Source organism: Jaculus jaculus, chromosome 17, assembly GCF_020740685.1.
Source record: "Jaculus jaculus isolate mJacJac1 chromosome 17, mJacJac1.mat.Y.cur, whole genome shotgun sequence".
Classification (NCBI taxonomy): domain Eukaryota; kingdom Metazoa; phylum Chordata; class Mammalia; order Rodentia; family Dipodidae; genus Jaculus; species Jaculus jaculus.
Window position 1 is genome coordinate 38,930,899 of NC_059118.1, and position 22,795 is coordinate 38,953,693.

General features: G+C 39.8%; 1 protein-coding gene across 6 annotated transcripts in view; it reads right to left on the reverse strand.

Moving 5' to 3' along the window:
- LOC101603323 (phospholipid scramblase 1-like) overlaps nucleotides 1–21,875 on the reverse strand; it is a 41,613-nt gene extending 19,738 nt beyond the window's left edge. For 2 of the 6 annotated variants that reach the window (XM_045136501.1, XM_045136500.1), the window contains exons 1-6: nucleotides 18,581–18,738; nucleotides 12,047–12,127; nucleotides 9,896–10,167; nucleotides 8,712–8,754; nucleotides 4,218–4,438; nucleotides 3,970–4,131 (exon numbers count right to left, since the gene is read on the reverse strand). In XM_045136501.1, the coding sequence (XP_044992436.1) occupies nucleotides 3,970–4,131; nucleotides 4,218–4,438; nucleotides 8,712–8,754; nucleotides 9,896–10,167; nucleotides 12,047–12,125 (777 nt within the window). In that variant the 5' untranslated portion in view covers nucleotides 12,126–12,127; nucleotides 18,581–18,738. Of the gene's footprint in view, nucleotides 1–3,969; nucleotides 4,132–4,217; nucleotides 4,439–8,711; nucleotides 8,755–9,895; nucleotides 10,168–12,046; nucleotides 12,128–18,580; nucleotides 18,739–21,815 lie in introns of those variants that run through there. The other 4 variants (XM_045136496.1, XM_045136497.1, XM_045136499.1 and 1 more) reach the window with 4 other exon arrangements.
- Between the last annotated feature and the right edge of the window lie 920 nt (nucleotides 21,876–22,795).

Below are 22,795 nucleotides of genomic sequence, written 5' to 3' on the forward strand. Positions count from 1 at the left end.
TCACTTCATTCCCATTCCACTATAGGCATAGTATTCCTCCTGGTCACAGAAAAATAGGTTTCACCATGTAACTATTGTAGAGTATTCTTCACCATGGCTAACTAACTGGCTTTGCCTTATTCTTGCTCTCCAGAGGAAGGTATCATCCAGTGAGCTGCTATGGAGACAGCAGTAGAACATACTTATTGGAGCTAACCCAAGGCCAATTTGCAGCCTATCTCAGAACCATCTACTCAAGTCTTTGTCTATGAACAGAGGAAAATCCAGCTGATAGGCAGATGCATAATAGGTGCATAATAGCTATTTGTTCTAAGCCAAGTTGGTATATGTGAGACACTATGATGCTGTCATAGTAGGCTGGGGTAATACAAATCCTGTCTTGCACATGTTATTTTATTATCTGCAATATTTAAAGCTAGATATGAAAACTTCACATATGTTTTTAAAAGTTAAATAATTTAATGACAACTTGATAGTCCAGAATTGGAGACAAACACAGGAACATCTTATATTTCTGTTACTAAGCAACAGCTAAAACTTAAACAAAATTTATGCCAGAAGTAGAAAATATAAGTTTAGTGCAGCAAGGGACAGAAATGGGAAAGACAATCAAACCAGAAAGTAATTGCATGAGAATTATAGTTAGCTAAAAATAACATTTTAAATCAGAATGCCTGTACAATGTAATTTCAGCTCTGGATATAACAAACTGGCATAAAACTAATGCTAAATTCTCTACTCAGAGTTCCTTTGCTTATTGGTAGACCCTCACAATAACAACTCATGCCTTTAACAGGGCAACATTTCTATCATAAAGTCTACTAAAAGTGAACCAATGGCAATTTGTAATTCTCTTGAAGCTGGAATTTAGCTATCATCATTCTAGGTGCACAGGACAGAAGCTAATTCAACTCTGATACAGAAATCTTGGCAGATAAAACCTAAACTGCTTATCACTAAATAAAATAATTTACAGGGCTGGAGAGATGGCTTAGCGGTTAAGCGCTTGCCTGTGAAGCCTAAGGACCCCGGTTCGAGGCTCGGCTCCCCAGGTCCCACGTTAGCCAGATGCACAAGGGGGCGCATGCGTCTGGAGTTCGTTTGCAGAGGCTGGAAGCCCTGGCGCGCCCATTCTCTCTCTCTCCCTCTATCTGTCTTTCTCTCTGTGTCTATCGCTCTCAAATAAATAAATAAATAAATAAATAAATAAATATAATTTACAAAACTCTGCTTTGCCACAAAACGAAACATATTTAAGATAAATTTCTGATAATAGTGTTCCTAAAAGGAAAATACTTCTTTCATATGTTCAAAATATTTATTTTTTATTTTATCTGAATCCAAGATAGTTATTGCATTCTCTATATGCAGAAATACTATTATTTTTCAAGTTTATCACAGGAGCTGTTAAGACGGCTTAACAGTTAAAGGACTTTGCTTGCAAAGCCTGCTAGCCAGGGTTTAATTCCTTAGCCACACATGTAAAGTCAGATGAGTGTTTTTTATAAGAGACCCTGGTATGTCCACACACACACGTGCAGATACATAGAAAGCATTAATTAAAAAGTCATTATACATATCACACTCACATCTCTTCATCCTATGTATATCCTTGCCACCTCCCATCTTTGCCCTTAGACTATGATTCTTCATATACCAGTTTCTCAACTAAGAGTTGTTTCTATGATGGCCAGAGGATGTAGGTAATGGAAAGCTGGATAGTGGAAACTTTGGGAAGATTTGGAGGTGGAAATAACCAGGAATTCCATGTTTTCCACATGGTAGCCTTACTTAGTCTTAAACTGATGTTTTCCCTTGTGTGTAAAGTGGGAGTTTTGTCACAATTTCTTAGATTTTTGCAGGAGAAGTTAAAAGTGAAATTTAAGTTTAAAAAGGCTCCTCATTTTAGTATTTGTAAGTACGATGAGAGACAAGGTTCTTGGAGAACTATCATAAAACACTGAGCAGTGCTGGATTTTGCAATGAGCTAATCTAATTCAAGGGTGAAGCAGAGCTTGGAAGAAGTTGGTAAGATATATTGCACAGTGGTATGCCTTATGTGAAGGACCTATGTTCCTAAGACAGTGATGGAGACCTAAAGATGCAGGTAATAAAGTATGCATAAAAAGCAATTTGGGCTGGAGAGATGGCTTTGTGGTTAAGGCACTTGCCTGCGAGGCCTAAGGACCTAGGTTTGATTACCCAGAACCCACATAAGCCAGATGCACAAGGTGTCACATACATCTGGAGTTCATTTACCTTGACTGGAAGCCCTAGCATGCCCATATTCCCCCTCTCTCATTCTCTTCTTTCCTCCTTCCCTCCCTAATAAATAAATGAAAATAAAATATTTAAAAAGTAATTTATTCTATATGTATGTATATGTAATATGTAAAAGTTCAACTTTTATTTGCTAAAGACATGAATGCATTAAACAAAGAATATTGATAATAAAATTGAAAATCAACAGTATACTGTAGTAAAAAGTTATATGAGTGGGTATCAGTCTTTTCTCCCAAAATTCTGTAGTCCTCTACTCGGCCACCTTCTTGTGGAAGGAGGAGATGCACTGAGATGAAGGATGCTGATGCCCCGCTGCAGCTCTCAGCTCCTGGAAGGATGACTTCATCACCACCACTGATACACTGCAATGGGAGAGCTCATAACTGCCTGCTGGTAATACTACTATGTGGCTGGCAGATCTCTCTCTTTCTCTCTCTGTCTCAAATAAGTAAAAATAAAATAATTTTTAAAACTTTTATTGTGTAATTATGTTTTTGATAGGAAGTCAAAATGACCAAATCAGTGAGTGCCATAGAGCATCTAGGTGTGTAATGCTGACTATAGAGGAAGCCCAGGCCCAGCGCCTCTCAGAGAAGGGAAGGTTAAGCTTTTCCTTAAAGTGGTTGATACAGTATCAAGAGACAGAAAATTTAAGTGCTAAATTTGTTGTTTTGCTTTTGTTTTTTGTTCTATCCTAGACTTCTGCTTTCTTTTCTTTTTATTATTATTAGTTATGTACACAGTGTGTATACAACCCTATTGGTACCATCGTTAGTCTCCTCTCCTCCCGCCTCCACAGGGACCCTCCTCATTGGGGAATGTGGGCCATGCATTGTGGGGTTAACCATCAGTTATTGGTAAAAGGCAATGTCTCTGTGCATAATGTCCCAACATGTGGCTCTAACAATCTTTCTGCCACCCTCTTCCATGAATTTCCCTATGCCATGATGAGTTTGTGTCTTGGTAGCCTCTCTGTGTCTCTGGATCTCTGGTTTGGTAGGAGTTGAGTGTTCTGTGTGTCTATGTCCTTCACCCTTCTACTTGTACCAGGTTCACCAAGAAAGTGGCACTCTTTCTTATTTCAACAATTACTCTATGGTTTTAGCTGGTGCCCTGGAGAGGCGCGAAGAAGGGCTGATTCTCTCCTCAGGACATGTGTCCATATTTCCTTTCCCAGGAGGTGAGACATGGTTAGGCAGACACCATCTTGATCGGAAGTCAGCTTCTACTTTCTTTTTATTGCAAAACCTTTTCATGAGTGTATGTGGTATATGTATGTGGGTGTGCATACCACTGTGCAAGTGTGGAAGCCACAGTACAACTCTGCGTAGTCTGTGTTCCACCTTGAGGGCTTCAGATTATCTTTGCTCTGCCTCCCTTTGTGTTAGGTGCTTTGGGATCACAGAAACATGCATCACTTTGCGTCCAGCATTACATGGCTTCTGGGGGATTAAACATAAGCTGACAGGCTTTGTAAGGAAATATCTTTAACAGCTGACCCATCTCCCTCCTCACTAGACTTCTTTCTGTTGTTCTGAGTATAATCTATGCTGATCTTTAAGCAAAGTGATGGCCAAAAATATACAAGCACAGATCATTAGTATATGTTACTTATCATTGGAAACATCCTTTGCAAGCATGTTCTTATTTTAGGGAAGTAAATCCCATGGGCTTTTTGACACATACCTGAAAATCAACATCAGAACAGCAGCTGCACACAACACATGGACCACCAACCTTAAGAACATCCTCCCTCTTCTCATTTTGAAGAGTGAACTTTGGTAGACAAGGGTGCCAGGTCTGTGTCACATAACCCACTGGCACACCAGGGGGAGCTTGGATTTCTATCTGCACAGGAAACAGTGCGTGTTAAATGTGAACATCCTGATCATATCTGGGCTCAAGACAGACATCAGGACTGTTGCCCCACCTACCTCCTGGAGGCAGCAGGGGAAGCAGCAACTGCCACATCTCAGTGGCCTCTCAAGAGTCATGACTTCTTGGCCCAGATTATCAAGAATCCTCAAGGTGAAGGGTCTGAGTGGTCCACAGCAGTTGCGGGTGCAGCAATCAGTATCTTCCACAGCAAAGTAAATCCGCTGCCCAAGGCTGTTCTTAATTTCATACTTGTTATTTGTTTCAAAGCCTGTTAAGACTGAAAACATTAAGGGAAAATCACATTCACTGCTTTGTCATAAATATTAATTCTTTCCTAAGATAACACAATATCTAGTGTGCCAGTGTTATGTGAAACTGTATAGCAAAAGGAACACAGACAGGTGTTTAGAGATAATCTGGAAAATGAATAAAAGCAGTAACAAAGGAGGAAGAGAGTCTATTGAAATAAGAGGGCACTGCATCCTCATGTGTAAGAGAACAAGCTGTATCTTCTATTTCTATGGCCCTAACTCAAAAAGGCCTTCCCCCATGGTGTAGGTGGCATGTTTTGATATCAGTGGTATAGTGGTGCTATGTGTATGTGGATAAACTCCCACTTATCTGGTACATTTTTACTGTTTCAGGATGATTGCTATGTTTATTTTCTAAAAAACTAGCTCAAATCATTGGCTTGACAACCCATACTTGTTGCTCTTTTATTGCACTACTTGAACAGAGGCAAGTTTGAATGTCAAGATTCCCTAACATGTGTTGGTCTTTAAGCTTCATACTTTTCCCCAGCTGGTGGCAATTTGGAAGGTGACACCTTGAGGAAAAAGGTGGGTATCTGAGGGTGGATCTTGATGTTTATTAGCCCAGCTCCAAGCCCACTTCTGAGACTACTTCACCCAGATTTGTGACATCTTCCTGATATTGCATGCTTTTCCCTGCCATGATGAAACTTCCCCTCAGGACTATAAACCTCAAGTAAACCCTTTTCCCCCAAAATCTGCTTTGTCCAGCTCAATTCGTAATAGCTAAAAGCTGGAATCAACCCAGATGTCCATCATTAGAAGAATGGATAACAAAGATGTGGTATATCTACACAATGGAATTCTATACAGCAGTAAGAAAAAACGACATAAAGAAATTTGAGGAAAAATGGTTGAACCTGGAACAGATCATTCTCAGCGTACTTACCCAATCACAGAAAAAAAATCGACACATAGTCTCACTCATCTGCAACACCTAACCTGAATTTGCCCAAGATGCCTTACATACCCAGCAAGTACCTCATGGACTAGACAATAAGATGGATGGGAGGGCGGGGAGGGAATCAAAGGGTGGAAAACAGTAATCTGGACCCAATCGGCAATGGTACCATAAAATTCTACTTCCTAAAAGACAGACCAAATGACTGAACCTTCACTAGTCCCTTACAGGAAACACCTGAACCACAAGACACTGGAGAGGGTAGGATCAAGACTGACCTAAATCTCCTACATCTTCCTTCCCTCCCTCTCCCCCTCTCCCCTCTATCTCTCTCCTCTCTAACTCTTGTATATTAGTTATCTTTTTCCTCAATTTCTTAGTGGACACTGACCTGTAACCCCCACTTCCAGCTTGGGCCTACAGTCCACAATGAGCTTTTGATCAGAGAAACCTACAAGGTTTCCCAAAACAATGACAGACTTCTGTCAGAGTACTTGATGACCCACCAAAGGCCAGTGGTAAGACACTATTGCTGAAGACTCCATACGCAGCTGACACGTAAAATGGAATGACATGGCTGGAAGCCAGGAGAGAGTCAGTCCCCAGACAGTCAGCGTGTCTAGTGCCAGAAGGCGCTACATAGGCGACTGGGGGAAGTGACCAAGATCTGTCCAAGCAACACATTGTTTAACCTAAGTAGCAACAATTAACCGGATGTGATACCCACACAAGTGCAATAGTGGTACACAGCCATGGTGAGGAATCAATTGCTCTTGATTTGGCTAACTGATCCACTCAGTGGTACTAGACCCTTAGCTGGAGCTGGGAAACAAGTCAGAACCATACCCAAACACAAGCCCACTCTACAATATCAAGCTACAATCAATAACGGGGTATAAGAGGGCCTACACCTATCAAACTGTCTATCAAAAAAGTAAGTGTTATCTCAATTTTCTGGGTGCTAACTTACTCTCCGTTGGAGAATCTGCTTCTCTTTTCCAGATAGATGCAGATCCTAAGAAGAGATCTGCCCCAACATACCTCAGAAGGGGCCCAACTGAAACTAAGGACAACTGGCGAAATAAGCAAGGGTGATGTTTTCCTGTGAACTGGATACCAGCACAAAGGGGAAGGAGATCAATGCAGAGAAAAATCAACTCCTACCAAATCAGAGAGCCAGAGCCTCAGAGGCCCCCAACACCTCAGCACTGAAGCAGACCAAAAATGAACCCAACATGGCTCAGGGAAATCTTGCGGAAGAGGGGGCGGAAAGAATGTCAGAGTTACATGTTGGGTCATGATTTTCAGAGACATTTATCATACTAATAACTGGGGGCTAACTGCACAATGTACGACCCATTTTCATTAACAAGGAGGGTCTAATGGGAGGGGGTAGATCACAGATGAGCCTAAATAATGGTACCAAAATGCCTGTATTTACTGAAAAGAAAACTAATAAATTAAATTAAAAAAAAATCTGCTTTGTCATGATTATTAACTCTTTCCTAAGATAACACAATTTCCAGTGTGCCAGTGTTATGTGAGACTACATGTGACAGAAAGAAATGCAGATAGGAAAGGTGTTCAGTTCTAGATTGGAGACAAAGCAATGGGAAAGGAAGAAGAGATGGTATTAAGGTAGAAGACACTGAGTCTTCATGTTAAAAAAAGCAGTTGTACCTTCTGCTTCCATGACCTCTGACACAAAGGAGGCCTTGTCACATGGTAGGGGTGTAATGGATGCTCTAAGTGGGTATGAAGGTGTAAGATCTGTAGGTAAATGCCCAACCACCTGGCAAACTTTTCATGTTTTAGGTAGGGGTTACAAGGTAATTGCTATGCTTATTTTCTATTAATTACAATGACTAATTTGTTTGAGGCTGTTTTATAATCCATCAATGCGACCTTTTTCTTCTTTGTACTGTTTGGACAGAGGTAATTAGGAGGCTTACTCTCAATGCACAAGTGGGTAAAAGGAATATGACACTAAGCCAGAGAATCCTTGACTACTCAGCAGTAGTTATTCAGAAGTAGGATGTGGGTTTTAGACCAGGGAAAGGTGCTTGGTGAGTTAGGTTTCAATTCACAGACTATGTAGGCTATTAGCATCCTATGTGACTTTTGCTTCTTATAGGAGTTGCTGTCCATGTGGAGAAACAGTATGATTCCCAGTACAGGAACACACAGGGCTTTTTAACAAGGGCCACATATTCAATTTGGTAAAAAAAAAAAAAGTAAAAATTGTGAATATTAATTTTTTTAATATTGGAATATTAAATATGAATATATTTTGGCTATTTTATATGTTATGATTAGGATATAAATATATATAATATATAATATTAAATGTATAATATAAATATTAAATATGTAAAAATATATTTTTTAAAGTTCATAAATCTAGAAGAAATGAACAATGTGGCACATTATACATAGTAAAGACCACTGTAATCTTCTTAAGTAATGTATAGCATACAATCAACTATTTTCAAAAATTCATAAAATAATCTATCAAACAATAAAGAAATCTATTTCAAATAAATGCTAGTGGATAGAACTTAAAACTATAACAAAGTAATGTAGAATACATGTTCAATTTTACCAGTAGAAAGAAACTTTTCAAGCAGATGAACATTAATTTAAGATATATTCTAAATGTAACCTGAATTTTCCTCATGTCCTTACATCTAGAAAGAAAACACTGTGCCTCATACATCTACCTCCATTTTCTTCCCCTGGTACCTTCCAGAGCATCTGGTGGCTTTCTCAGTTTCTTCCTGCACGTAGGAGCAGTGGACCAAGGGCACATCCATAGGCACCTGGAGCTCAGGGCAGCAGGAGTATTCATTGGGAGCAGGTCTCTGGTCAGCATCTCCAACCCTGTGGGGTGCTGCCTCTGAGCTGAGAATCCACAACTGATGGAACACCCACCAAGGAGAAAATGTGGGTACTTTACAGAAGATTCTCATGCATACTCAAAAGGGTCTCTCACTCTGGAAATGTACTGAGGGAGCCCCAGGGTCAGTGGAAGTGTCATGCTGATGACAAACACAGCAGGAGGGGGAGTAAGGCTGATGTAAAAGTTTAGTGACATACAGCCAGGAGCGCAAAGCACTTTTAGCTCATTTTCTTCTAAGTTACTGGGGACATCATGAGAACAGGAGCCCAGTACGGTAAGTTTGACAATCAACTGCTTGTTTTCCTAAATGGATCAGAGGTAATGTTTATAATTTGTAAACATCCTCACTGAACCTCCTGCATGAGAGTTGCTGACATGCTTTTTCTGCATCAACTGCTTCTCTTTCTAGAAATAATAACAGCACCACAGGAGAACATACCTTCTAGAAGTTCAATTTGCTGATGGACCAGAATCTGATCTATCTATTATAAAAAAGAGAATTATGTAAACATTGCATGTAATCATTTTTCAGTATTTGATGTATCAGCAGTTCATGGTTTATATTACTTTTCAATGCAGTACAATTTTGTAATTTTATATGGAGATATATTTGTTGAAGTTATTTACTATAAGATGCAAAATTGAAAACAAATATTTATTTATACTGACTTCTTCTGTGTATTACAAAACTGTATTATTTCTAGTATAGTTTCATGAATGATAGAAACCTTCTCAATCTATAAAACATTTTTCCTACAAAATTTTCACTTATATTTGACATTTGTAGTAGTTTTTAATTTCTTCCAGGTATCTCAACATATTATGTGCTATTTTCATGAATTGTGGGAAATTAATACAATGTATTCTTGATACACACCTGATTTCCTGAGAATTGATTGGTTATTAGGCTGTCTGCAGATATATTTGTGGGTTGAGCATGCCACATGTAAAATTTTACCTAGTTTATCATATCAAATAAAGGTTTAAAGTTATAGTTATAATTATAATTGTAATTATAATGAACCTTGTAGTTCAACTCAGACCTGGCTTTTTTACTTGTAGCATTTATAAAATTTGATTGCTTAAGCAACAAAGGAAGCATCATGAATATGGATTTTATTGGCTGTAAAAGATGTGCCATAATCTAAGGTCATGTCTCACTATTCACATGAAAGCATAGGTTGAATTCCAAAGTCCAAGTTCAAAAGTTCAACCCATTTCCTTAAGGTTTTATGCTGTACAAGGTATGTAACTTTTGTATACCAGTTTCCTCTTCTAAACAATGGTGATAATTGAAACACATATGTATATCACAGATTTTTATATAAAGATTGAGATCATACATGTGATATGTTAAGGAAAGTGACTTGGAAATTATACTTAATAAATATTAGTTATTAGCTATTCATGGCAGGTGGAAATCAAGGACACAGAAAACACAATTACCTCACACATTTATGTGTTGCTCAAAAAGTATATCTGACCTAAAAGGATAATGATTAATCATTAGCAGAAAATGCTGTCTTGCCATTAAAGATTTTTGTGAATTTTTTGTTAGTCGAATGAAAATACTTGAAATACTCTTTTGTCTTTAAAGAGTATTTTATATGCATTTGAACTTACTTGAGTTAAGTACTCCAGCCCAGGAGGACAGTGCACTGGAGGAGGTGGGGCTGGTATCCATGGGGTCCCTGTAGGTCCCCCAGGCTGAATTTGAACAGGAAAGCTACCTGAGCCAGCACCTGCATAGCCTCCTGGCGGGACTGGGTAACCAGCCTGGGGCTCTGGATAGGCACTTTGGGGTCCTGGGTAGGTAAGTTGGGGTCTTTGGTAGCCAGCCTGGGGTCCAGTGTAAGCAGTCTGGGGTGCAGTATAACCTGTATTTCCTGGGGCACCTGAAATAGGAATAAGTAATATAATTGAACTGTCCAGAAAAATGGAAATTTTCTTCATTTAGAATCATTCCAGCTACCTACAAACTGACCGTTCATCTCAGAGATCCTATAGATACAGGATCTATATGACGTTTAATATACTTATCTTTTAGAGCAATTCATGTTAAAACAACCTACCTATTAGGAAAATACCAGTCTCTGTGTTTCCAAGTCTGACTTAATTTCCCTGGATGGTGTCCTATATTTGTATCTTTAACTGAAAATAAGTGTCAGGGAGGGTTGAGAACCAATGCCTAGAGCTTTGGGACTAATTCAGCCCATATTTTTTGTTTGTTTTTTTTTTGAGGTATGATCTCACTAGTTCAGATTGACCTAGAACTCAGTAATTCTCCTTCTTCAGACCTCTGGAGTGATGGGATTATAGGAGTGAGCCACCACACCCTGGGAACATCTGGGTAAGATCTAGAAGCCATAAGGTGATTTCTGAGACAATTACACAGGCCATTCAACTTCCAGGTCATTTGTTTGCTCAGAAAGGAAAACAAAACTCATATGCCCTTGTTTCTAACCAGAAAACCTTTGATGCTAATCACCAGGACCCACTTTTTGGATGTGGACATCATCATTCTGATCACAAAATGACTGTCATTTGCAACATTCCAGTAAGTAATTCAGATGCTTCATCATCTAAATCAAAATCATAGAATTATGTTGTGCATTGGTTCAAAATATAAGATATAGAATTCTTATGCTCTACTATATGTTGAAAGGAGTCATCTAATTTTCTTAGAAATTCAAAACAAGAATCGAATTGTTTATAAAAATAAAGATTTTGGGTCACCCAGGCATGATGGCACACGCCTTTAATCCCAATACTTGGGAGACAGAGGTAGGAGGATCGCCATGAATTCGAGGCCAGCCTGAGACTAAATAGTGAATTCCAGGTCAGCCTGAGCCAGAGTAAAACCCTACCTCAAAAAAACAAAAAAATAAAAAATGAAAATAAAGATTTTGTTTTCAAGCACTGGTGATTGTACCTAAGGAAACCTACATGCTCATAACAGCTCCAGAGCTGAGTAACGGCCTCAGCCCCTCTACTTTTTTTTTAATATTTTATTTCTATTTGTTTATTTGAGAGAGAGAGAGAAAGACAGAGAGAGAGAAAACAGGTGTGCCAACGTCTCTAGCCACTGCAAATGAACTCCAGACATACTTGGGTTCTGAGAAATTGAACCTGGGTCCTTAGGCTCCTGAGTCAAGTGCCTTAAAGCCATCTCTCCAGACCTAATTTACTTTTTAGCTTACAGTCAATATTTCACTAAATTGTGCTGGTTTGCCTAGAACTCATTCAGAGACCTGGCTAAACACAAAGCTGTCCATCCTAAGCGTCACAAAATGGAAACTAGAATCCTTGGTTGTGACTTTTCTATTGTTTTCAATAGTCTTTTCAACTGCCTTTATTCTCACTGCACAAAGTTGATTCCAAGTACCGAATGACACAAAAGCACTTAAGGAAATTTCTACATGTGATCATATGATCATAATATTCAGGGCAGGCAATGGTTAGTAAATTATTTTATTAGATATCTGTATTCTAGGCTATAATTTAAGTGAACCTTTGTTACTAAACATAAGTTAATTCTAGATATTATTAGCTATACTTTACAACTTTTATTGTTCCCTATTAAAGAAATTATTCTATAGAAATTACATACACAAAAGAAAATAAAAAACTAAACAGGCTGCCAAAACTCTTTCCATGCAATTTCACACAAAAAAAAGAATAAATAAAATAAAGACACACAAAGACATACATGTGTGCACCACCTCTTTCTCTCCCTTGTGACTCCCAATTAAAACTGTTTTTTCTACAAGTTACCTTGGAAAGCTGCCGGTGGATACTGAGGGGGATACACAGCTGGGTACCCCAGTTCTGCCTGCAGAGTGTCTTTTTGCATGTCTGCAATTCAAGAAGAAAAAGATGATGTCAGCTTACATAGAATGCTCATTAGAAAAAAATTCACATTACTGAGGTAATTCTCACTTGTCCAGTTTTATTTGGTACTAAAGCAGGAAAATAAATTCACTCAGTGTAAGTTATGCCTTTTATTAGAGTGAATATGAAAGAGAATTCTATTTCAAACCTAAGGTAAAATTATAGAACAGTTGAAATAATTATATATGGTTTCTACTTTTTTGAAATTTATGATAGATAACTTTTAAAAATCATAGGACTGTCACATGGTCTTGAAGATATTTTATTTAATTTCTAGGTACACATGTGGATTCATTTTATATAAACTTATTTACATACATACATATTTTATTTGCATACAAGCAAATACACATACACACACAGGTAATAATATATATGAAACTAAAGAGTGAAAAGGACTGTGCCCATGGCCAAATGAATCTTTCCAAATTGTGTGAATGGACCTTCCAAATTGTGTGAATGGACCGTCTTAAAGATTCTAACAAGTAAAATACCTCACTTCTATGACTTTGTATTTTAATAACTTTAATCTTGTTTTATTAAAATATAACTAGGTCTCTACAAGTCAGTAAGAGAAGATTATAAGACTTTGTGTGGTTTGAAAAGTAAATTGTCTGGTCTTGAAGACTCTAATATCCTCATTAAGGCAGACATTATAGTGACAGAAATATTTTTGGTTACCTCAACAAAGACAAAAGAGAGAGAAGAAAGATAATTTCTGGAAGAATGACTTGGTTTTTGAGATTTTTCCATATATGTTGTGAGTTTTTACTTCAGAACCTTAACATTTTAAGAAGGTAAAAAATCTTCATTATATGATTAATAAATATATTTATTTAGATGCTTTATTTAGAACTCTTTGGGGAAGATAAAAGTAGTAGTTCAATTTGTAGCCTCTGAGCTCAGCTCCAGCAGGAGGGAAGAGGTGAACTCCCCAGGCACAGGGCTGTGACTCTCTCTGGAATTCCAGGACTCATGGACTGTTCTGTCAGCCTAAGCAGCATGTTTGAGAAGGCTTGACAGTCTGTTCTGCATCAAGTTCTGTTTTACAGCAGAGGGCCCACAGTTAAGGATCGCAAGGTAACACTTGACATCTAAGAGGATTGTCTTTGATTAGTTCCACAGAAACATGAGTAACAACAAAAGCACTACACTTGGTACTTCTCTGATCCTTATGTTTTGATTTTCTTCTAGTCATTCCCAATTTTGGCTGGGAAGTGCATTATCTACTGTAAAGCAGTGTTAACTGTAGCCCTCCTTTTGTCTACTAACCTTAACTGATGCACACTGTGCCAAAATTCTGTTACTCAATCCTTCTACCTAGAATCCCCACAAAATAAATGAGCGAGCAAGCCCACCCCAGAACTGATTGGCATTTCCCTACCTCCTCCTACTGTGTGTGCAGTTCTAGATGGCAAATACAGCCATTAACTTCTGCCCCTACACAAATATATCTAGTATTCCCAAGAAGCAAATATCTTCTTCAACAGCATTTCAAAAGTAATTTTTTACAGTATTTACTTATTTATGTATTTATTTGAGAGAGAAAAAGGACAAAAAGAGAGGAAGAGAAAGCATGGGTAGGCCAGGGCCTCCTGCCATTGCAAGTGAACTCCAGACATTCACTCTGTGCCTGGTTCTACATGGGTAACCAGACTATAAGGCTTTTTATAGCCCTAGAATAAATCTAAAAAATGTTAGTGTTACTGGTTTAAATTTCTAGATTTCCTTTGGAAAACAAAAATACAAGTTGCATTAACCTCTCATGTCTCAAGACATCTTCTCAAGTCTTATGAGATAAATGCCTCAATATTAATAGTGTTAATATTATGTTCTCCTAACATCTATGAGGTGAACCACAACAGACTAACAGGTTAGTTTCAGGTTCTATCATACAAACAACTATAAAAAGAATCCCCCCCCAAAAAAAGAAAAAGAAAATCCACATATGCAGAGAACTGAGATTACTTTTGTTACCATCACATTTCTGTTATGGAAGGTAATACATTAAAAGAAATATTGATCTTCATAAAATATGCCAAGAGGGCTGGAGAGATGGCTTAGCGGTTAAGCACTTGCCTGTGAAGCCTAAGGACCCCGGTTCGAGGCTCAACTCCCCAGGACCCACGTTAGCCAGATGCACAAGGGGGTGCAAGCATCTGGAGTTCGTTTGCAGTGGCTGGAAGCCCTGGCGCACCCATTCTCTCTGTCTACCTGCCTATTTCTGTATCTCTCTCTCTCTCAAATAAATAAATAAAAATAAAATATTTTAAAAAAAGATTTTAAAAAAATATGCCAAGAGTACCTTAACAGATGCATAAAATTAAAATTAAAATAGCAACAAATCTTCAGAGTAAAATTAGGTCAGATCCCCTACTTAATATGTTGAACTACATGTTTTACATTTTTTATCTGCTCTGTTTCTTATATCATTTTGATGTGCTTCTGCTTTATGGCTCTAACTAACTTAAATAGCAATGACAACTTTTAGTTATTTCAATGATGTATTTGGGCAAGTTCATATTTATTATAATTTATAAACAAAGGCCTATATGGAAAAAAATGCTATAGTCACTGGATTTCAAATGATACAAAAAATATTTTTGTCACTTTAAAAACACTTCTTTTTCAAATTTCCTCATATTGGCTGGAAACTTCAAGGCCAGAAAAAAAAATGATGGATGTGTTAGAAAGAAGTAATTTCATAAGCCAATGCTGTTCATTGTGTCAGTTGATCTTAACCATGTCATAGTGTTGAATTCCAACTGATAAACACAGGATTAATTTTCCCTGAGGGTGGAAGGTCATTTCTTCCTTGCACAAAAATCCTGCAGCAATGCTCCCTTATTCAAGCCTGCTCTTTATTTTCTGCTTATTTGCTCACATTATTTTCAGACTTAAAATAGTAAGAGGACAAACACCCCAACCGCTTCAAGATAAAACCTGGGTCTTCACACTACTTTAGATTTTAAGTACATTAATACACATCTCAGGCATTAGGGTGGTATGCAAGGATTCTGCAGCAAAATATTAGGTGGTCTCTAGACCTATACATATGCTGGGTAAAACAGAGCCCTGGGCACCTAATAAATGAAGCCATGTGCCAGTCTGACTCCTCTTCTTGCCATTCTCAAGCTTCATGGGTTTTTAACAAGACAATTCACTTGGATTTAGAAATAACTGAGTATTTACCAGGTTGAAATAATTAGCTAATAATTTTCACCTGAAGAATTTTAAAAGACTTTTTTTCTTATGGAAAAAAGTTACAGAAAGTGTTCAGGAAAAAGGCAGGGGTAAGTACATTATATTTATGATGTACCCACAGTGGGAAAGTGTGTCGTAAATTTATAGATTGCACCACTGAGATCACAATTATGTCAGAACAAAGAGGAAAGTTCAAAATATCACCTGATTACTACACACTTCTTCCAAGCTATATCATATGACACATCTACAGGAAATTGAAGCATCATATACTATGGAAACATAAGCTCTCTGTTCATATAATTCTACTAAAAAATCACAAGTCCCCTTGTGTCTCTAGGGTATTTGATAATTGTCAAACACTATCACCAAAGACAGAGAGAAATTGAATGGCTATGTCTGTACCATTCTGAGTCCAGTGAAAAATCTCTCATGTTAGGATTCTACAGTTCTCTTATTACCTTCAAAAGTATGTTTGCGTATTATAACACTACCATACTTATAAAATAAGTACAAAAGTTATTCTTTTACACTTTTAAATGAGCAACTAAACCACACACAGCTCAACACAGAGCTGACTGAAGGTGACCCATGCTCATCTTTGTACTCTTGTCCTGTTTCACTGAAAACAAAGAGACCTCCAACTTTTAGTGAAATTTGTTAAGAAGTATCTTGAACATATCATCCTTATATAAGACAGAGCATCGGGGCTGGAGAGATGGCTTAGCGGTTAAGCGCTTGCCTGTGAAGCCTAAGGACCCCGGTTCGAGGCTCGGTTCCCCAGGTCCCACGTTAGCCAGATGCACAAGGGGGCGCACGCGTCTGGAGTTCGTTTGCAGTGGCTGGAAGCCCTGGCTCGCCCATTCTCTCTCTCTCCCTCTATCTGTCTTTCTCTCTGTCTGTCACTCTCAAATAAATAAATAAATAGTGAACAAAAAATATTTTAAAAAAATAAAAAATAAATAAAAAAAAGACAGAGCATCGTGAATTTCAATTTGTTCTTTTGGGCAACCAGTGTTTATCTAGGCTGGTAAGTTTTTTTTTTTTCTGATAATATATAATGTGACAAAAGAACACTAGTTAACCCTCATTAACTAAAGAACTGGTCTAGTTGAACAGTATGCCTTCACACTGCTACAATGACTAGCTTGTGTGCTATATATGTTCTATATACTCATTTTGACTTGTGTTTTTCAGGGAGATGTTTACAGCATGCAAGTCTGTACTACCAATGTCTTTAGGCACTTGGAACTGATAAAACAACTGAGTATACTACGCAAAATACTCTAGCGCTTTAAGTGAAATGATGGTGCTAAAAGAAAGGTTCTTGGCGGTACTGATGTAGATGGTGGTCAGAAAAGGTAAGTCAGATCCACAAGAAAAACGTCTATATCTAAAAAATGGAATGTAAAGGGACACTATAGACCTGGTTAAACATCCTCCTGTGCAGGCCTTGCCTTTAGGCACACAAAATGGAGGCCATCACCCAAGTTGATCTTCCTAACAGATAAAGAAGAGGTTTCATGAATCATTATCATATGCCTTATTGCAAAATGCAGGTGTTTTCTGTTATCTAAGAAATGGGACCCTCTGTGCAATGTACCAAGACCGTCCTGTACCTGTTTCTAAATATCTTTATGATCACATAGCATAGAATGTTTCTTGCCTCAGTTCCACCTAATTTTATATTTTAACTTCCATCCTGTTTTTACAACGAACATCTTGTGGTTTTCTCTAACAAAAGCTGACACTACCAGCGGTTCGGTCTGCATCCTGAGACCCCAAACTCTGGTATGCAACCTGATGCACTAACTTTCTTCTTTTTCTTTCTTTCTACCCAATAAAGGTTTGCCTCACATTCTATGAGTCGATGGTTGAACTTGTGCGACACCAGACCCCCATAAGTATCCAACCAGCCCACGGTGCTACCAATTAGGTCAGGGTGTGCAGTGGGCCATCACAGACAGGTGGGATCACACAGGGAGAACGCTTAAGCCAGGGTCTCCCCTCATTCAAGGAATGGACCATCGGTGAGCTATAGAGCAGAGAGAGGAAAGGTCCTCAGAGCCTAGGTGGAGAACAGCACAGGACAGTCATGTGCAGTGTCTGCACCTCACACTAAGCACACAGGACCTGGTGCCCAGCCACCACCTGATCATGCTTCTCTGCCCCAGGCTTTCTCATTTGTGTTTTATTTCCTCGTGTTTGCTCCTTGTTTGCAGCGGACAGTCGTTCTAAATACCCAGGTGTAGTAACAGAAAACTGGTGCTGGGAAAATTCAAGAAGGAAAACCAAATCAAACTGTTAAACTAGAAGAAATGGCATCTACTTATTCCTGGAACTGGCATGTGGCCAAGGCCAAAGTTCTGGAAATAGGACATAAAGAATCCCCAGGGGCATGCTAGAGAACTGGAGGCAGCAGCGACTCTGTTGACAATTTGAATGAATAAAGTTAACTTTTTCAGTGTTTCATGCAGCCGCAGGCGCTGCTCAAGCTACTGAACTCATAAGACTCGCAGTCTTATCTCTTGTGCCTCTGGCAACATCCGCTCCAGAAATGTGCTGAGGGAACAAACAAACTGGTTCAGAGTCCAGGATGGGAAAGGTCAGGGCTGAGCCACATCAGGGCAGCTTGAGTCTGCAGCTAAGGTCTTGCCCACTCTGTCCTTTGCCTGTTTTCCCTCTTCACCCATCTGGTACCCTAGAATGCCAAGCATAGTTGAGGCTCCTGCCCTAAGGCCAAAGTATACTGATCCTGAGTGAGAACTGGCCACATTTCGACCGGTTTATTTTTTTGTTTCACCTGATGGGCCCCAACCTAGAATTTGCCTTTGCCTGGAAAGCCCAGCCACCGAGCGCCACCTTCGGCTCCAAGGGCGCTCTGCTGCCCACACGAGCGCGCCTAGCTTCTAGCCCAGGTAAGGGCTGCTGAGCTGGGCACAGCCCTGCCGAAACACGCCCGGCGGGGTCTTTCTGGGAGGGGGCACGGGCCTCTGAGAATGGCCTGAGATCCTCAGGGACAGCTGGCTCCCTGGCTAGGTTTCCTTCTCCACTCCCGGGTTTACCTCCCCAGGTGTCCTGGACGCTGCCCGCCCTCCAAGTTCACATCCTCCGCCCCCTGAGCGAGCCAGGCGCACAGGTCCGGCTGACCCTGCCACCTCCCACCACGCAGACGCGCAGGTGCAGCGAGCCCGCCCTCTCGGCCGCGCTCACCCGGGCCGTACGTAGCCTCGCGGGCGCGCCTCTCGTCCGGGATGCGTCCAACAGCCGGCCTGGGGCCAGTGGCCTCCCGGTGACCTGGGCCGGGATGCGAATTCCGCTTCCTGGATCCTCCTGCCTCGTGGACCCGGGTCGACACCGACGTTTGCGGTCTGGCGGAGGAAGTGGAATGTTCAAAGGCTGTGCAAGCGGAAAGTCATGACGGGGCGTGGCCTCCACCCTTTCACCCTTTGGGTTTCTGGGGAGATACCTTGGGTCCCCTTAATCTCTTCGCACACTTTGTTGAACTTACTCAGTACAATACAGTCTTGTCAAGTCTTGCAGTTATTCCTGAGTTTTGATTTTTTTTTTTTTTTTTTTGCTGTTATTTTCACCGTCTTCATCTATTAGTCGGTCAAGTAAAGTGCTATCTTTAATTAGAAAACATTTAGATACACTAAGTATTTATGAACCCGAAAGTCCAGTATCTTGTTGGTTCATTACTGGTTCTCAGATTCCAGCCTGCATAAAAAGCACGTTGAAATACAGCCAGATATACCTTCTAAGTTTCTGATTTAGGATGCCTGCAATGGGCTTTTCTCACAAATATCATAGAGAAACTGTTTTCCCCGCGTCATATTTAATGACTCCGTTGCTGAAAGAATTTTATTTTTTCAAGTACTCTGTTCATGAAAAGGGTAGAGTAGTACAACAGATGAATTGTGATTAGCATAAAATCTTAGCAATTCCATCTTCTTGTTTTTTGTTTTTAGAGATAGGGGCTCACTCTAGCTCAGGCTGACCTGAATTCACTATGTTGTCCCAGAGTGGCCTCGAACTCACAGCAGTCTTCCTAAAACTGCCTCCCGAACACTGGGATTAAAGGTATGCACCACCATGCCCGTCATAATTCCATCTTCTGATGCACCTATAGGCAGCGACTAAGAGAGTATCTTCTAGAAGATATCTAGGAAAGGCTTTCTGCTTACATGTGTTTAAAGACACACACATACATGTATATATGTATGGAATATGCGGTTCTTTTGTATAAGGCAGTGATGCATGAGTTGTCAGAGTCGTTCTAAGATTAGAACAGAACACGTCCGAAGAAAAGGAGAATTTCATTAGAAGTTAATACTGTGGTTGTAGCCATTTATGATTCTGGCTCTATTTAAGTAGGTGGAGTTTATTTGTGGTCAAAAGCTTTGGAGCACTGAGGATATTAATGTCTTTCTAATAATCTCTTTAATGTGTGTGTCTTTCTCAGGGCAATCGCTATAGCCAGGAGCTCCAAGACTGCAGCCCGACAGAAAGTAACTGCAAAAGGATCATTTGCTTTGCATCCCTCATCCTGATGCCTTTAAGTCTCAGCTTCTTCTAAATTCCTAGCAAAACTTTCCTAATTTGAAAAACTAGCCTTAACAAAGGATTTTAATTTTCTATTATATCTCTAGTATAACTTTACAGGTCAGACTGTAAACTATAAATTATAAAATTACAGGTCAGCTTGAGCTAGAGTGAAACCCTACCTCAAAATAAATAAATAAATAAATAAATAAAAGTTCTTAATAAGAATGGGCCAAATTTTTCAATCCCATGTTTTCCAGGTCCTACCGCAGAACTGAAAATGTACATTTTAAAATCAGAATATGTAGAACTAAGACCATCAAGAGTCTCCAAGCACTAATTCCAAAAACAATGCAGATCACACCGAGATGTTCCTGATCTAGAAAGAAAAGCAGTGACAGGTTTCGACAGTGAAAGATTGCTCAGTGAAGTTTTGAAAGAACCGACAGTATCCCTGAGCTGAAGGCAGCAGCAAATGGAAGGAAGCAGTTGTGTGTTTCAAAGGAACACATAGATGTGGTTTCAGTGTCAGAAGTGACACCATGTGGGGTTGACAGAAATTACTGATATTTTAAAGATTTATTTTTATTTATTTGTTAGAGGAGAGAGAGAGAGAGAGGGAGGGAGGGAGGGTGGGAGGGAAGGAAGGAGGGAGGGAGGCAGGGAGAGAATGGGCATGCCCAGGGCTTCTAGCCACTGCAAATGAACTCCAGATGCATGCTCTACTATATGCATCTGTTATGTGGGACCTGGAGAATCAAACGTGGGTCCTTAGGCTTTGCAAGCATGCACCTTTAGCCCTAAGCCATCTCTCCAGCCCCAAATTACTGATTTTGAGACAAAGTGTTGAGCAAAATGTGTTTCCATTTGTGTGGAATGTAACGTGGCAGAGCAATAGCTATCTATCCTAGAAATACATTTCCTTCTAGGGTTGGAATCATGAATGAAATATAGGCAGTAGCAGTTAAGAAAAAGTGTATATGTGTTACTTTTAAACCATAAGTTTTAAGTATTAAAAAAGTCTTCATGGTACTGTTTTCTTTCCTCTGTCTTGATGCACATGGCATGAACTTAACTTATGGTGGAACAAAAAGAAGAAGGATCTCTAACCTCAAATGCTCCATGGATAAGCTGCACACCAATAGGGAATTTCTGAGTTGATAATTGTGCAAAGGAGAAATAAACTCTTCTTTTGGGAAATATGTTATAGCCACTAACAGTATCCAAATGGTAGCAGACAGATTCAGGTTCGCTGAGATAAACTTCCAGACCAGGCACAGTTATGGAGGAAGGGATTTATTGAAGCTTACAGTTCCAGTGGAAGTTCCATAATGGTAGAAGAAGCTGGCCTGCCTTCACAGGCCCAAGCAGAGAAAGAGAAGTACAAGCCTAAAGGTCAAAAGCCACAGCACAGCACACTTCAGAAACTCCAGCTAGCACACTTTGCATATCTTTAGATTAAATCTGAAACCCACCACCACACCTTAAGATCATCCAGTGACATTGCCTCTAGCCAGGTGGCTACAGATGCAAACTACAAACAAATAAACAACTGAATAAATTGGGGGCCATCTATTCTATTCAAACCACCACACAAACTAACCCTGGAATGGTTGAAAAAATGTTACTGTTATAAGTTCATGTTTTGTAAAAAAAAAGAAAAAAAAAAAAAGACTGGATATTATCATAGAAGAAAGAATAACATAATTTTAAGCTCCAGAAAAATAGTAGCAGGGTTTTGTTTAGGAACAGCAAAGTAGTGACAGGCGTAGAGCTTGAGAAACAAGTAGCTAGAATGTGGGTTAGTGACAATTCCAGGCCAAAATAGTGCAGTTGTAGGAAAAAAACCCCACAGGGGGTCCCCACGCTCTGCCCGGATAAGGCGACACCCCAAATCACTCACTCACGAGAAGCGGTCTTGATGCAAACTGCAAGAGGATTTTATTCCAAGCACGCTGGGGCCCACAGTCGTACACCGCACAGGGGTAGAGGACTGCAGAGCCCTGAATGCAGGAACAGGACAGTTTTTATAGGGTTTCTAACAAAGCCTGTGCCTTAGACCAATCATTTTCTAATATTAGGAGCCCCGCAGGGTGTTAGCCAGTCAGTTGGTGCCACCCCATAGTTTCTAAGCCAATTAGTTTATGACCTTGGTGGTCAGCATTTGCGCAGGTCCTTGGGTGGGAGTAGCAGAGTGTGGTTCCAGTCTCCTATGACCTTGGAGGTCAGCACTTGTGTAATTCCTTAGGTGGGGGTAGCAGAGTATGGTATCAGCCTCCTATGACCTTGGAGGTCTGAGGCAGGCTGCTACAGCTTATGGTGCGAGCTACTAAGGCTAACAGTGTGGGCTATTAAGGCTTATAGTGTAAGGCTATTTACAGAAACCAAATAAGTGGTTCACTTTATTACTCATTTCCCATCCTTGAGGGCTATCTCATGCCCTTTTACCTAGTTTTATATTAGGAGTGGGCTCTGATATAATGAGAAGAGGGATTCTTTACTTGCTTCCAACAGAGAGTAAAGCCTGGAGTTTGAGGTATGCAGGGAGCCTGATTAAGCTCCCCTTGGAGCGTGATAGTATTTCTGAGCTTCTGAATTCTTGGGCCTTTCATTTCCCACTTTTTCTCTTGTCAATAGTTCTAATCCTAGAACTTAGAAAGACTAGATATAATCTTCCTCTCTGCTGCCTTGAAGGCCCTTATATTGTTGTCTAAGTACCATGATCTGGACCGCACTCACTCGTTCTCTAACAAAAGTAAAAATCTTATTAAATATGCAAGGCCCAACTGAAAGCATCAGGAGCAAAACCATTAGGGGTCCCATCAGGGTGGAAAGCAGAGTAGTTATCCAGGAGGACTTGTTAAACCATCCCTCAAACCATCC